Here is a 14,822-nt window from a genome sequence, read left to right on the forward strand (position 1 = left end):
AAGAGCTGGGTGGTGGTGGTACATGCCTTTAATCCTAGTACTTTGGGAGGCAGAAGCAGGAAGATCTCTGTGAGTCTGAGGACAGTCTGGTCTACAGAGTGAGTTCCAGGACAGACTCCAAAGCTACAGAGAAACCCTGTCTGGGGCAGGGGCGGGGGGAGGGGGGGAGAGAAGAGAAACAGGCTTCTGTAGATGAGAACAGTCTTTCTATCAGTATGTACAGCTACCTGTTTGTAATCTGCCTTTAGTTTGCTGACATTTACTCACAGGAATCTTCTAGTTAAATAAAAATCACATTTTAGCATTTACTCTTCTCCAATCCTTATTTCTCTTAAACATACATCTTTTAAACATACACTGTATTATCAGTCTGTCTATACTCAGATATATACTACACATGAAAATTTAATTTTTTTAAAACTTATTTATTTCAAAATTTCTGATTTATTGTCCAAATTATACTGTAATTTAAATATTATTTTGCCTTTTTATTTACTTTTATGTTTATCTACTTTCTATCTATCTATCTATCTATCTATCTATCTATCTATCTATCTTCTTGAGGCAGGGTTTCTCTGTGTAACAGTCCTAGCTGTCATGGAACTTGCTTTGTAGACTAGGCTGGTCTTGAACTCACAGAGATCTGCCTGCCTCTGCCTCCTGAATGCTGGGACTAAAGGCGTGCCACACCAGGCTCTTTTTGCTTTGGAGCCTGTCCTGGAACTCGCTCTGTAGACCAGGCTGGACTCGAACTCACAGAGATCCGCTTGCCTCTGCCTCCCAAGTGCAAGGCATACGCCACCACTGCCCGGCTTCATCTTTTTTTTTTTTATTATTATGCATACAATATTCTGTCTGTGTGCAGGCCTGAAGAGGGCACCAGACCTCATTACAGATGGTTGTGAGCCACCATGTGGTTGCTGGGATTTGAACTCAGGGCCTTTGGTAGAGCAGGCAATGCTCTTAACCGCTGAGCCATCTCTCCAGCCACTCATCTTTTATTTTTTAAAAGTACAAAAAGAACTTCAGCATGGAGAAGAAAAGTTAGAAAATAGATGAGTACAGTAGAACATACCTGCTATTCCAGAACTCAGCAAGGAAGAGGCAAGAGGCCACCCTGAGGTGAGTAAGAGGCCAGCCTATCAAACAAAACAAATAAAAACAGAGAGAGAAGAGGTTGGGGTGATAGTTTATAGTGTGTAAAATGTTTGTTATGCAAAATGAAGACCTGAGTTTGGGTTCCTAGAAACCACGAAAAAGGCAGGCATTGTAGTGCTGGTCTGTAACCTCACTGCTGGAAGGCAGAGGATACCTGGACGCTCACTGGCAATCAGTGTAATGAAAATTCCCAGCTCTAGGCTCAGTGAAAGAACCTGCCTCAAAAAAAAAAATAAGTACCTCAGTATCAATTCTTTGCCTCCATGTGTCTCTGCATGCATACACATACACACAGAAACAAGAGCAAAAAGTCAATTCTTGGTATTTGAAGATTCTGTATATGTGACTCTTCTGATCTGCTAAAATGTATTTCCAACCTCAATAACAATACTCGAAAAGCTTTCCCAATAATTTATAAACAGATGAGTAACAGTGAAAAACCTGCGTGGCCTGACAGGGGTATTCCCAGCTGAGGTCGAACAAGGTGGTATTCTGCCTTCTGGCTACCGGGTCTTTTCCACAATGTAGTTAGTACCACAAATTCCAACAAATTTTTGTTAGTTATTTTTACAGTTAAAATGCCCTCCCCCACTATTCAGGAGTGTTGGCAGATGGTCCAGCCCAGCCTGTTCTACCCTGCCTCAAAAAACCAACCAAGAAACAAAAACAAATAAATGAAAGTACAAAGCTCTCCAGTCACAATGTGGAAGCATTCCTAATGCGCTGTAATTGCCCTTAGAAAGAAAATGTGCCATAAATCTAATTCAAGAAGCATTACTGTTTACCAAGAGCTAAAAGCTAATGAATCAACAATAGCTACAAAATAAAATGCCTCCCCTGCCCGCCCCCCCACGGTTTCTTTGTGGCGTTGCAGGCTGTCCTGGAACTCGTGCTGTAGACCAGGTTGGCCTTGAACTCACAGAGATCCACCGGCCTCTGCCTCTCAAGTACTGGAATTAAAGGCGTGCACCACCACCACCTTGCTCAAAATAAAGTGTCTTTAAAGGGAAAACACGTATACATGGTTATATGTTGAGAAAAATACGACGAGAAGCTCAGATTCATCTGTACTTTCCTTAGAAGAAAGGTTCAATATTCATTAATTGTTTGTGGTGACTTTAAAGACCAGCAATATCCCCCATAAAGAATACTGTGTAATAAGTAATAACAATTAATTAAAATTAATTTTTAAAAAAATTCACTATTCAAATGAAAATCTTCCACATCCTAGTATTTTAATATGTAATTCCCCATGGTTACAAGGCTACATAAGGAAAAACAGAAGTTATCATGACAATATACTGTGTGTGGTGGTACAAAATGGTAATGCCAGCACTCTAGAGAACAGGAGGATTGGAGCCCAAAGTCATTCTCACCTACACAGAGAGTTAGAGGCTAACCTGGGCTACATGGGACTTTGTCTCAAAAACTTTTTCATAATCTGAAATATACACTAAAGAACTACACTGGAGGGCTGGAGAGATAGCTCAGCGGTTAAGAGCATTGCCTGCTCTTCCAAAGGTCCTGAGTTCAATTCCCGGCAACCACATGGTGGCTCACAACCATCTGTAATGACGTCTGGTGCCCTCTTCTGGCCTGCAGGAATACACGCAGACAGAATATTGTATACATAATAAATAAATAAATATTAAAAAAAAAAAAGAACTACACTGGATGGGCTGGAGAGATGGCTCAGTGGTTAAGAGCATTGCCTGCTCTTCCAAAGGTCCTGAGTTCAATTCCCGGCAACCACATGGTGGCTCACAACCATCTGTAAAGAGGTCTGGTGCCCTCTTCTGGCCTGCAGACATGCACACAGACAGAATATTGTATACATAATAAATAAATAAATATTTTTTTTTAAAAAAAAGAACTACACTGGATACTTTTATGATTACATTATTACATATTTGCCCTATAATTATAAGGAAGATTTTTATGAAAGAGATGTTGAATATCAAGCAAGCTAGAGTAATGTAATGGTAAAATCCTGTCTCAAAAAAAGGGGAAAATCTGCATACCAAAGGTTAAAAAATAGGCTCCAGAAAAACTGATAACGCCTTAAAATATGCTTATCAAAAGATTAAAAATGATGTAAAAATCTGTCACAAAAGTGTAGGATCAAGAGCCAGAGTGGCGGCTCACATCTTGAGTCACAGGCCTCTAGAGGCAGAGGAAGGCCTGAGTCTGAGGCAGCTTGGTGGTGTACACACTAAATTCCAGGACAGCCAGCGCTACACAGAAAGACCATGTCTCAAAAAAATCATAAATAAAATAAACATTTAATAAAATATTTATATGCACACAGGATTGAAACACAATCTAGCAGGGTGTGGTGGTGCATGCTTTTAATTCCAGCACCTAGGAGTCAGCAGCAGAAAGATCTGTGAGTTTGAAGGGAGTCAGGTCTACATGTTAAATTCCAGGCTACTCTGTGGTACATTGAGACCCTTTTTCAAGAGGGAAAAAATACAACTCAGTCTGTGGTGGGAGCGGGAAGGGCGGTAAGGGAGTAGGGGTGGGGGTTAGGGGGCATGTTGTTGCAGGCCTTTAATCCTAGCATTTAGGAGACAGAGTCAGGGAGATCTCTGTTAGTGCAAGGCCAGCCTGGTCTACAGTTAGTTCCAGAACAGTCAAAGCTACACAAAGAAACCCTGTCTAGAAAAAGAAAATAAGCCTCAAACTACACTTTATTCTTTGTTCATTCTAAAATTCAGATACAATTAAAATTTACAAAACCTAATACAATCTATTATTGTAATTCTGAGCTTTGTTTATCTAGATTGAATCTTTTTTTTTTTCTTTTTTGGTTGCTTTGAAACAGTCTCACCATGCAGCCCTGGTTGTCCTTGAACTTCAACTTCCTATGTAGACATGTGATCCACATGTCTGTGTTTTCACTACACAGTAAATTAACAGCTTCAGTTACATGAATCCTCATCTCAGAAAAATGAAAAAGAAAAAAAATTCAATTTCCTCTATTACTTTAAGAAAATATCATCCAGGTGGTGGTGGCGCAGGCCCCAGCACTCAGAAGGCGGATCTCTATGAGTTCAAGGCCAGCCTGGTCTACTAGAGCTAGTTCCAGGACAGGCTCCAAAGCTACAGAGAAACCTTGTCTCGAAAAACAAAACAAAACAAAAAAACGCAAAAACGGGCTGGAGACATGGCTCAGCCATTAAGGGCTAGGCTCACAACCAAAAATATAAGGTTCAGTTCTCAGCACCCATGGCTGTCTCTCCAGACACCTTAAAAAAAAAAAAAAAAATCTACAGGTTCATCATTCACCTTAAAAAACAGACTCAGGGTCTGATAATGCAGCTTATCAGTTGACAAGAGTATTTGCTTGCCAAGCATGCACTTAAGTCCTGAGTTCTATTCCCAGCACGGAATAAAACCAAGAGGGTAGCATATGTCTATGATCTTGGCACTCAGGAAGTGGAGGCAGAAGGATACGAAGGTCATGAGACAGCAAAAAGGGGAAAGGTGCTTGCTGAGCAAAAGCCTAGTTACTTAAGTTTGATCCCAGGAATCTGCATGTAACAGAAGAAAACTGGCTCTACTAAATTGTCTTTCAACTTTCACATGCACCACAGTACATGTGCCCATATCCAGACACATGGTGTAGGAGGTCCTTCTGTCTATGTGTTGCTGTTATTGGTTAATGAATAAAGAAACTGGCTTGGCCTATAGCATGGGAAGAGGAAGGCGGAGTTAGAGAGAAATCTTGGAGCCACTAGAGACAGACGCTGGAAACTTTACCGGGAACTATACCGGGTAAGCCACAGCAACATGGCAATACAAAGATTAATGGAGATTGGTTAAATTAATATATGAGTTAGCCAATAAGAAGCTAGAGCTAATGGGTCAAGTAGCAGTGATTTAATTAATATGGTTTCTGTGTGATTATTTCGGGGCTAAGCGGCCTCCCTCCTACACACACACACACATACATTGGATTTCTTAAAAGGTTAGAAGTTCGAGGTCATTATGTTCAAGCTTAATAGCAGTTCAATATAGTAATATTTTGTTTGTGATCTAACAAAGTTTGCATAAAGATCAGAGTGCAGAGCTAAGCCACTAGTTAGCCATAGAGGCCAGGCAGTGGTGGCACACACCTTTAATCCCAGCACTCAGGAGGAAAGGTAGATGGATCTCTGTTGAGTTTAAAGCTACCTGGGCTACACTAGATTGATCCAGTCTCAAAGAGCTCACACCTTTGATCACAGCACTTGGGACACATGCCTTTAATCCCAGCACTAGGGAGGTGAAGACAGGAGTCATGTGGCTGGGTGGAGAGAAGAATATAAGGTGGAAGGAGACAGGAGCTCAGATGCAGTCTGAGGATTCCTGGAGACAGGATCGCCTCTTCAGTCTGAGCATTGGTAGAGGCAAGAACTCTCTGGTAGCTGGCTGCTCCACTTTTCTGATCTTCAGCATTAACCCTATAACTGACTCTGAGTTTTATTATTAAGACCAATCAGAATTCGACTACAGTAAGACTAGACAGGTCTACATGCCTCAAATAGGGAATGCAGAGCTAGAGACAGTGCTAATAGTTAAGAGTACTAGTTGCTTTTCCAGAAAAATCTGGATTTTCAGTACACACGTGGTGGACCATATTCATCTATAACTCCAGTTCCAAAGGTTCTGATACTATCTTCTGGCTTCTATGAACACCTGGCATTCACATGGTTCAGATAGTTATGTATATGTACCCAAAACACCCATATACATAAAATATTTTTTCTTTCTTTCCTTTTTTTTTTGCTTTTTTTTTTTTTTTTTGAAACAGGGTTTCTCTGTGTAACAGTTATGACTGTACTAGAAGAACTCACTCTGTACACCAGGCTGGCCTCGAACTCACTGAGATCCACCTGCCCCTGCCTCCCAAATGCTGGGATTAAAGATGTGTGCCACCACTGCCCAGCAAAATAATTTTTTTTTTTTTTTTTTTTTTTTTTTTGGTTTTTTTCGAGACAGGGTTTCTCTGTGGTTTTGGAGCCTGTCCTGGAACTAGCTCTTGTAGACCAGGCTGGTCTCGAACTCACAGAGATCCGCCTGCCTCTGCCTCCCGAGTGCTGGGATTAAAGGCGTGCGCCACCACCGCCCGGCCAAGACACTGATTTATTCAGGTAGCATTTACTGACTACCTGCTACTGGCAGAACAAAAAAACCAAGGAAAATGGTTTTGCAAGGAGGGTTTGTGTCTGTGTGTGCACGCAGAATAATATTGTAAAGTTACTATCCCTGTCTAGGTTACCAACACCTGAAGTAATGACTATTCTCTGTGTAGATCTTAAGATGATGGGGAAAAAATTCTGCATATTCAATCAGACATCTACTTTTGAAATTGATTGAAAATGACTATTTTTAAAATCATGACATTCACATTCTCCCTTAGGAACTAAAGTCACCAGGTAAAGTTTAGAAAAGAATGCTCCTTTACTTTACGACTTTCTCTAGGTCCTGCCCTCACTCTCTCTTGCTCCCCTCGGGTTACAAACGTCTTGAAAGAGTACTCACCATCCCATCCTCACTTTCCATCACTCCTCAAATCAATGCAATATGGCTTCAGTCACTATGAAACTGCCCCTGCCAAGGTCAATAATAATCTACATGTCCTTAGGGTAAAGATAACCAGAAATCTTCATCTTGCTTGACTTCGGCAGTACTTGACACATCTGGCCACTCTCTGCTCCAGAAAGTGTGTTTCCTTCACAATCTAAAGCACTGCTCTGTCTTGTCTTTTTATCGATTCAATTTGACCTTTCTCCACTGGTTATTTGGATTGTGATTTTGAGGCTAGCCACAAAGTTCTCTAGTCCCCATTCTTACTCTGCACACACACTCCCCCTGAGGAGCTTATCTATAATATATCTTAGAATACCATTTTTATACTATTAATTCACCAGATTTGCTTCTGAACTCTATGTCTGAATTTAACTTCCACATGAATATCTCCATTTGGAATTTATGCTCGAGCACCTCAAACTAAATATGCATAAAACTTAACTCATATTATCTTCATCATCCCTAAGCCTTTCCTCCATTCTCCTCCTCTAGGCTTTCCTAGAAGTACTATTAACCACTCAGCGGCCCACCCCAAACCCACAAATCCTTGATGTCTCCTCCTTCCTATGACTACTCGAGTAATTTCCAACTGGATGGATTCTAGGAGCTAAACATGTCTTAATCTGGGGGCTGGAGAGATGGCTCAGTGGTTAAGAGCATTGCCTGCTCTTCCAAAGGTCCTGAGTTCAACTCCCAGCAACCACATGGTGGCTCACATCCATCTATAATGAGGTCTGGTGTCCTCTTCAGACCTTCAGGCATACACACAGAAAGAATATTGTATATATAATAAACAAATAAATATTTTAAAAAAATGTCTTAGTCTTTCTGTTCTTTTCATTTCCACTAAAACCATCCATATCCAAACTACTACTACTAATAATTCCTGGATTACATAACAACTATTTACCCTAAATCATTCTTTTGCTTTTCAGTTTTACTCTCCACACTGAAAACAGAGCACACTTTCAAAATCACCAATCCATGGGTTGGAATGACGGCTCAGAAGTTAAAAGCAGGGCTGAAGAGATGGCTCAGCGGTTAAGAGCACTGCCTGCTCTTCCAAAGGTCCTGAGTTCAATTCCCAGCAACCACATGGTGGCTCACATCCATCTGTAATGAGGTCTGGGCCCTCTTCTGGCCTGCAGGCATACACACAGACAGAACATTGTATACATAATAAATAAATAAATATTAAAAGAAAAAAAATTTTAAAAAAAAGAAGAAGTTAAAAGCACTTGTTGCACCTTCTGAGGACCTGGATTTGGTTTTTCAGCACCCACATGATGGTAATAACTGTGGGTAACTCCAGTTCCAAAGAATTCAACATCCATTTCTGGTCCTCTGCAGGCAAGACATGTATGTAGTACACAGGAATGCGGGCAAAACGTTTATACACATAAAACAAAAATAAATAAATCTGGGATTAAAGGCGTGCGCCACCATCGCCCGGCTTTATCCTTGGATCTTAATTTGAACAAATCAACAAAATATAACTGACACACTGACACAATTAGGAGAATTTTAATAAGGAATTCCTTGGAATTCTGCTAGAATGAGACAAGAGGGAAATCTAAAGGGATTAAGTGTTAGATGATATTAAAAGATTTACACTTTTATAATATGCTTAACCTAAAAAAGATCTTAGTTCAGCCTGATGGTGCATACCTTTAAGGTAAACAGAGGCAGACAGATTTCTTTAAGTCAGAGACCAGCCTAGTCTAGATAAGTTCTAGGCCTGTCAAGGCTACACAGTGAGTCTCTGTTATATTTTTTAAGAAATGAAAGGTTGCCTCCACCCCCTTTTTTCTTTCTGTTTAAAGCTAGGTACCTGAGGCCTGAAAGATGGTTCGGCAGAGAAAGACCTTTCAGAGAGCCGGACACCACAGGTGGTCCTCTGCTCTTCACATGGACACAGAGAGCCGGACACCACAGGTGGTCCTCTGCTCTTCACATGGACACAGTAGTGCACTTGCACCCCTCCACTCCTGCCACACATACACAATAAATAAAATGCAGTAGAAAAAAATGTTTTTGCTAGGCAGTGGTGGCACATGCCTTTAATCCCAGACTTGAGAGGCAGAGGCAGTTGGATCTCTATGAGTTAGAGGCCAATCTGGTCTACAAAGCAGATTCCCAGGACAATCAGGGCTGTTACAACAAGAAACCCTGTCTCAAACAAACAAACACAAACAAACCAAACAAAAACAACAAAAAACCAACCAAACAAAAAATATGGAAACACTGGAGATAAGGATGTAGCTTTGTAGTACAATACTCAATTAGCATGCTCAAGGCACTAAGGGCTTGATCACAGTATGGAAAAAAAAAAAGAAAAAATGATGATTAAATGGCAATCTAAGATTTGCTTTAAAATGTTTTAAAGACTACATCAAAATTGTAACACCTTTTAAAATGATGGATATTTGTGATATTTTCTCTACATAATGTTTAAATCTTTCACCATAAAAAAAAAAAATTTAAAGCCAGGTGGTGGTGGTGCACGCCTTTAATGCCAGCACTCCTGGGAGGCAGAAGCACGGGGATCTCTGTGAGTTCGAGGCCAGCCTGGTCTATAAGAGCTAGTTCCAGGACAGGCTCCAAAGCTACAGAGAAACATTGTCTCAAACCCCCCCCCCAAAAAAAATTAGGGACAGCAGGTAAAAACAACAACAAACAACCCTAATGACCTAAATAAAAATCCCTTGAACTCCAACCAATTCCCCAAAACTCCTCTCATCTCCTGATAAACCCAATAAACCAAGTATCTCGCTCTCTTTCTCCACCCTCTCCCCTTTTTGGCTTTTTGAGAGAGAGTTTCTCTGTGTAGTCTTGGCTGTCCTAGAACTCACTGTAAACCAGGCTGGTCTTAAACCCAAGAGATCTGCCCGTCTCTGCCTCCAGAGTGCTGGGATTAAAGGTGTGCACCACCACCAGCCAGCATGAACCAAGAATCTTACATAAAGAATGATAACTCTTGACACTTACTCAACAATCTTTACAGTGGGTCTACAAGATGCACGGCACTGATGCAGAGAACTAAGATGAGCACAGCAAAGGCCTTACAATTTGAAACACTGAACCAAAGCACGTGGCTTATAGAGACTGAATTTTGAAATGTGCCTTGAAAGTATTCAATTTAAAGGAAAGCAAGAAATGAAGGACACTGGGATAAACTCCATAGAAAACCAAGGACTTCGTGGCTTTGAACTTACTATGTAGCCTTGAAAGCCCTGAACATCTTATCATCTTGCCTTTACCTCCTGAGTGCTAGGATTTCAGGTTTGTATTACTATGCCCAGTTTATACAATGCTAGGAATATAATCCAGGGCTTCAGGAAGGCTAAGCAAGCACTCAATCAAATGAGTTCTATCCCAGTCACAGTCAGACCTCAAACTTCACCCTTCCATTACTTTCGCCTCTCAGCAAGAATCAGAAGTGCTGAATGTTCAAATCATTGAAAGAAGTTCATTTCAGATTAAGGCAGAGAACCAAAAGCAGTGTTCACAGTAAGTACTCACATTAAGGGTACTCTGATATGCACACCCTTTCTTTTAAAACGCCACAACTGGAGGGGTAGCTGAATAGAGCACTTGACCAGCATACTCAAGGCACAATAACAACAACAAGCCGAATATACAACTCGTTAGTTTCTCTACATAGCCAGAAAAAAATCAGACTGAGGTCATAGTTTGGCTTACATTAACTGAGCTTGACTATAAAACCTTGGAAAACTAAGGATAGATGAAAAAAGAGAAGCCATGTAGCTCAGACTGGCCTAGAATTCATTATATAGCACAGATGGCCTCAAACTTGCAATCCTCCTGCCTCAATATCCCAAGTACTAGGATTACAGATATGTGCCAATTCATCTAGCAAGAAAGTGGAAATTCTATCGTATGAGGGGCAATGTGGAGGCAATAACCCTGATGAGCCGGTACAAACTTGGTGTAAGACAGTAAAACCACCATCCTACTGTTCCATCAGTACCTCCTGGGCAGAACTTGTATCTCTTAAATACCAAACCACTGTAAAATTAGAATAATGTACACTTATCAACGGGCAGAAGTGTGGCTCCCACCTTTAATCCCAGCACTCAAGAGGAAGAGACAGGACAATCCCTGTGAGTTCAAGGCCAGCCTGGTCTACAAAGTGAGTTCCAGGACAGGCTCCAAAGCTACAGAGAAACCCTGTCTCAAAAAACCCAAATCCAAACAAACAAAACAAGAGTTGGTGATGTATGAATCAACTCCTAAAATGTACCAACAGATCCTCAAAGGATCAAGTATCTAGAGACCTACGTAGTCCACACGAACTTGCACCATCAACTGGGGCGCTCATAGTAAGACAAGATTTGCATCTTTTATGTGCTGAGAACATACTTCTGGAAACTGATGACAGCTCTCTTTGGACCCTTACATATTTAGTTTGTTCTAAGAAATTAACAGGGACTAGAGAGGCGGCTCAGTGGTTAAGAGCACTGACTGCTCTCCCAGAGGGCTGGGGTTCAATTCCCAGCACCCACATGGCATCTCACAACTGTCCATAACTCCAAGATCTGACACCCTCACACAGACATACAGGCAGGCAAAACACCAAAGCAAATGAAATAAAAATAAATCATTTTTAAAAAATTAATTGGTCATAATTTATATGCATTTAAACACCAGTTTTGAGAATGTTCCTTTTTATACTGCCTCTCCCATGAAAATCTTAGTTTAAAAGGCAATTTTAAAGCAAAGCTCTTTGGAATAAATCTAGAATGCTGGTCAAAGAAAACCAAGGCATACATCTGAGAGATAAATTAAGGGCCAACCCACCACTCTTCAAGAGTCTAGTCTTACCTTGACTGTTCTTTTACTAATACACAGTGTATTAAAAAAAATCTGGCTTTCGGGCCTGACTCTTCGGGCTCTTTTGGGGTATGAATAGCTAGTCGTTGTGTGTGTTGGAATTAGGGTAGGTGCTAGCTGGTCAAAGCCCCAAGGCCTGCTCAAGCAAGGCCTCCTAAGTGGAAGATTCAACTCCAGCAGGTGAGTTCTTACCTGTGGAGTCATTGTAGAAGGATCTGGCTCAGAAGCAGCTGGTTTCTGTTCAGCATTCTTGTTCTTGGCCCCACTCTCCAAAGGCTCTTGCTGGACAGTGGTCTTATTCCCAGAAGGGACAGACGGTGGTGGCAGTAGTTGGGGTTTAGAATGGCCCAGGGAAGAGCGGGAAGGAGATGCCTGAGATGGGGGTAAGTAGGGCTGCGAATGGCTCAAATAAGATTGCGAGGAGGAAGAAGAGGAAGAGTAAGAAGGGGTGGGCGCCAGATAGGGTTGGGAAGGTGGGGACTGTGAAGGGGACGGCTGAGCGGGAGGCAGGTAGGGTTGAGCGGAGGAAGGAGGGAAGTACGAGGGTGGTGGCTGAGGTGGAGGCATGTACGACTGAGACGGGGGTATGTAGGGTCCTGGAGGTACAGGAGGGGATTCAGGAGGGGACTCCAGCTCCATTGGAACCAAACCAGGAGGCCCATCTCGGTGGTGGAGTATCTGGTGTTTGTACTGCTGCTGCTTCTGATAGCTGAGGGCTGGCCCGGGTGGCGGGGGCATCGGTGGCGGTGGCTGCTGCCAGTCTCCGTAGCCGCCCCCCGGCATCACCGGCGGGGGTGGCAGCGGGGGCGGAGGAAGGTGGTGGGGCTGGAGCACGCACTGCATTTGTTCCTGGTGCATCTGCTGCAGCTGCTGGAGCTGCGCCAAATGCTGCTCTCGGAAGCTCATGAAGCCCGAAGAGGAAGGGGCCGCCGCGGGGGCCGTCGAACCGGAGTACCCTGGCCCCGGCGAGGCCTCAGGAAGCGCCACCGGTGGCGGCGGCAGCGGGACCGGCGGCGGCGGATAGTGGTTGCTCCCGCCATACCGGCCCCAGTTCGGGTACATATCGGAAACGAAGGCGCGGAGCTCGTCCCGGCGCCGTTACTCGTTGCAACCGACCTCCAGGAGCAGCGGCGGTGACGGGGATAGCCGGAACTCGCGGCGCCTACAGGCCGCGGAGCGTGTGAACGAGGCGCTCTAGTGCGCCGGCGCTACAGTGCTAGGCCCGCGGTCGGAAAGGCGGGGACCGTACTGAGGCGACTACGCCTGCGCAGTAGCACCGAGAGGAGAACAAAGGCCAGATAGAGGGGACCTGGACGCGGCGACTCGCTGTTGCCGCCTTCCTTCAGGTTCGAAAAGTGTAAGCGGGAATAGAAAGTTGTCATGGAACCGAGAAACCATAGAGTCTCACAGCCAAAAGAAGTGATAGCGATCCCATCGCTCTACGGGTGCAGTTTTCAATGAGGGGGAAAGGGGAAGATAACTTATTCGCATTAGAAGCAGGAACGTATAACAAGAAGGAATAACTTCTAGTCAGAAAAATGTAGAAGTTATATGACGAAAACTGCAGAATCATACCTGAGAATAAGATTAAACTTGAAATAATGGAGAGGCTTACAGTAATCCTTAGTAGAAAAGAGGGGATTTTTGTAAAAGTGACGCTTCTTTTAAGTTAAATAAATTGATTTAACTCAGTCAACCCAAAGTCCGACTGAGAATGTGAGGGCCAGCCACGATAAACTAAGTCTGGGCAGGTCATCCAAAGGAAATTTCTTTACTTCCAACCATTATCACCTGGGACTGTGGCCATCAATAAATTTAAATGGAAGCCGGGCGGTGGTGGCACACGCCTTTAATCCCAGCACTTGGGAGGCAGAGGCAGGCGGATCTCTGTGAGTTCGAGACCAGCCTGGTCTACAAGAACTAGTTCCAGGACATGCTCCAAAACCACAGAGAAACCCTGTCTCGAAAATAAATAAATAAATAAATTTAAATGGAGTCTGGAGTCTCAATAATTTACCCTGAGACAATGCCCTAGAGCAGACCATCCAAAGAAAATTTCTGACATTCCAAGCACTGTAAATAGAAACACCTGCCAGCGCTTCACCAGGACACCCCTAGACAAATGTCAGCCAATCAGGGGTCCTGAACCTCAGAGACCTCCCCCCTTACCCCCACCTTTAACTACTATAAAAACCCGATCTGAATTGAGCTCTGGGGGCTCTCCGTATATTCCAATACGTTGGACATGCGGAGAGACTGAGTTTGCAAACTTGATTATTACAAAGGCTCTTTGCTTTTACATATGGGACTCAGTCTCCTTTGTTAGCTTTTGTGGGGACCCACGGATTGGGGTATAACAGGAACAATGGTGTGAAGACTATAAATGGTTTCGGGAGGAAGAAGTGTGAAAACAGCACTAATTCTTTGCTTCAGGTAACATCTACAGGGACAGTGAGAAGAAAGAAATGAAATTAGACTGACTCTTTTTTTAATTTTTAAATTAATTTTTAGTTTTATTATTATTATTTTATTATTGGTTTTTCAAGACAAGATTTCTGTGTGTAACAGCCCTCCCTGGTAGACCAGACTGGCCTCAAACTCACAGCAATCCTCCTGCCTCTGCCTCCTGTGTGCTGGGATAAAAGGCCTATGACACCAAGCATGGCTTAGATTGAATTTTTTTTGCCATGCATTTATTTTATTTTTTAAAAAAAAACAATCTTTTTTCATTTTACATACCAATCCCAGTTCGCACTCCCTCCCCTCTTCCCATTCCTTTCACCTACCCCTTAGATTGAATCTTTAACGGGTAAAAATTTCTTGTTGGAGATTCCTCAAATCTAATGCAAAGCCAAGGAAAGGTAACTTAAAAGCTAATCTTCTAAACACTAGCAATAAGATATTAAAGTATTCCTTTGGTTTGGGTGATTGCTGAAAATTAGAGGTGGTACAATGAATTCCGACTAAGGAAAAGAAAACTACACCTAATTTTAAGACTAATAAATGTATCAGCATGTCAATTGTCTACCCTTGAATATGTGACCTTTCTTTCTAGTAAGCAGATTTTTATCTGTCTCAGGTGGTTGTGTGTGGTAGGTATGGGGCTAGGGATTCAGTTTCTTTCTTTCTTTCTTTTTTTATTGAAGTAGCATAGAAATGCATAAGGTTGCATGGCATGAGTATAAACCACCATGAATTTTTTGCAACCCAGTCACATTTATCCCAGCTCAAGAAAT

At 42.6% G+C, this 14,822-nt stretch overlaps 1 protein-coding gene across 2 annotated transcripts in view; it reads right to left on the minus strand.

The window, feature by feature from the left end:
- Ylpm1 (YLP motif containing 1) overlaps positions 1–12,798 on the minus strand; it is a 75,717-nt gene extending 62,919 nt beyond the window's left edge. The window contains exon 1 of one of the 2 annotated variants that reach the window (XR_009057818.1): positions 11,779–12,798. Coding sequence is in view for 1 of the 2 variants with exons in the window: in XM_057782133.1 (XP_057638116.1) it covers positions 11,779–12,648 (870 nt within the window). In the remaining variant the exon portion in view is untranslated. The remainder of the gene's footprint in view (positions 1–11,778) is intronic. The other variant, XM_057782133.1, reaches the window with a different exon arrangement.
- Positions 12,799–14,822: the final 2,024 nt, after the last annotated feature.

The sequence above is a fragment of the Chionomys nivalis genome, chromosome 10 (genome assembly GCF_950005125.1).
Source record: "Chionomys nivalis chromosome 10, mChiNiv1.1, whole genome shotgun sequence".
In the NCBI taxonomy this organism is placed as follows: Eukaryota; Metazoa; Chordata; class Mammalia; order Rodentia; family Cricetidae; genus Chionomys; species Chionomys nivalis.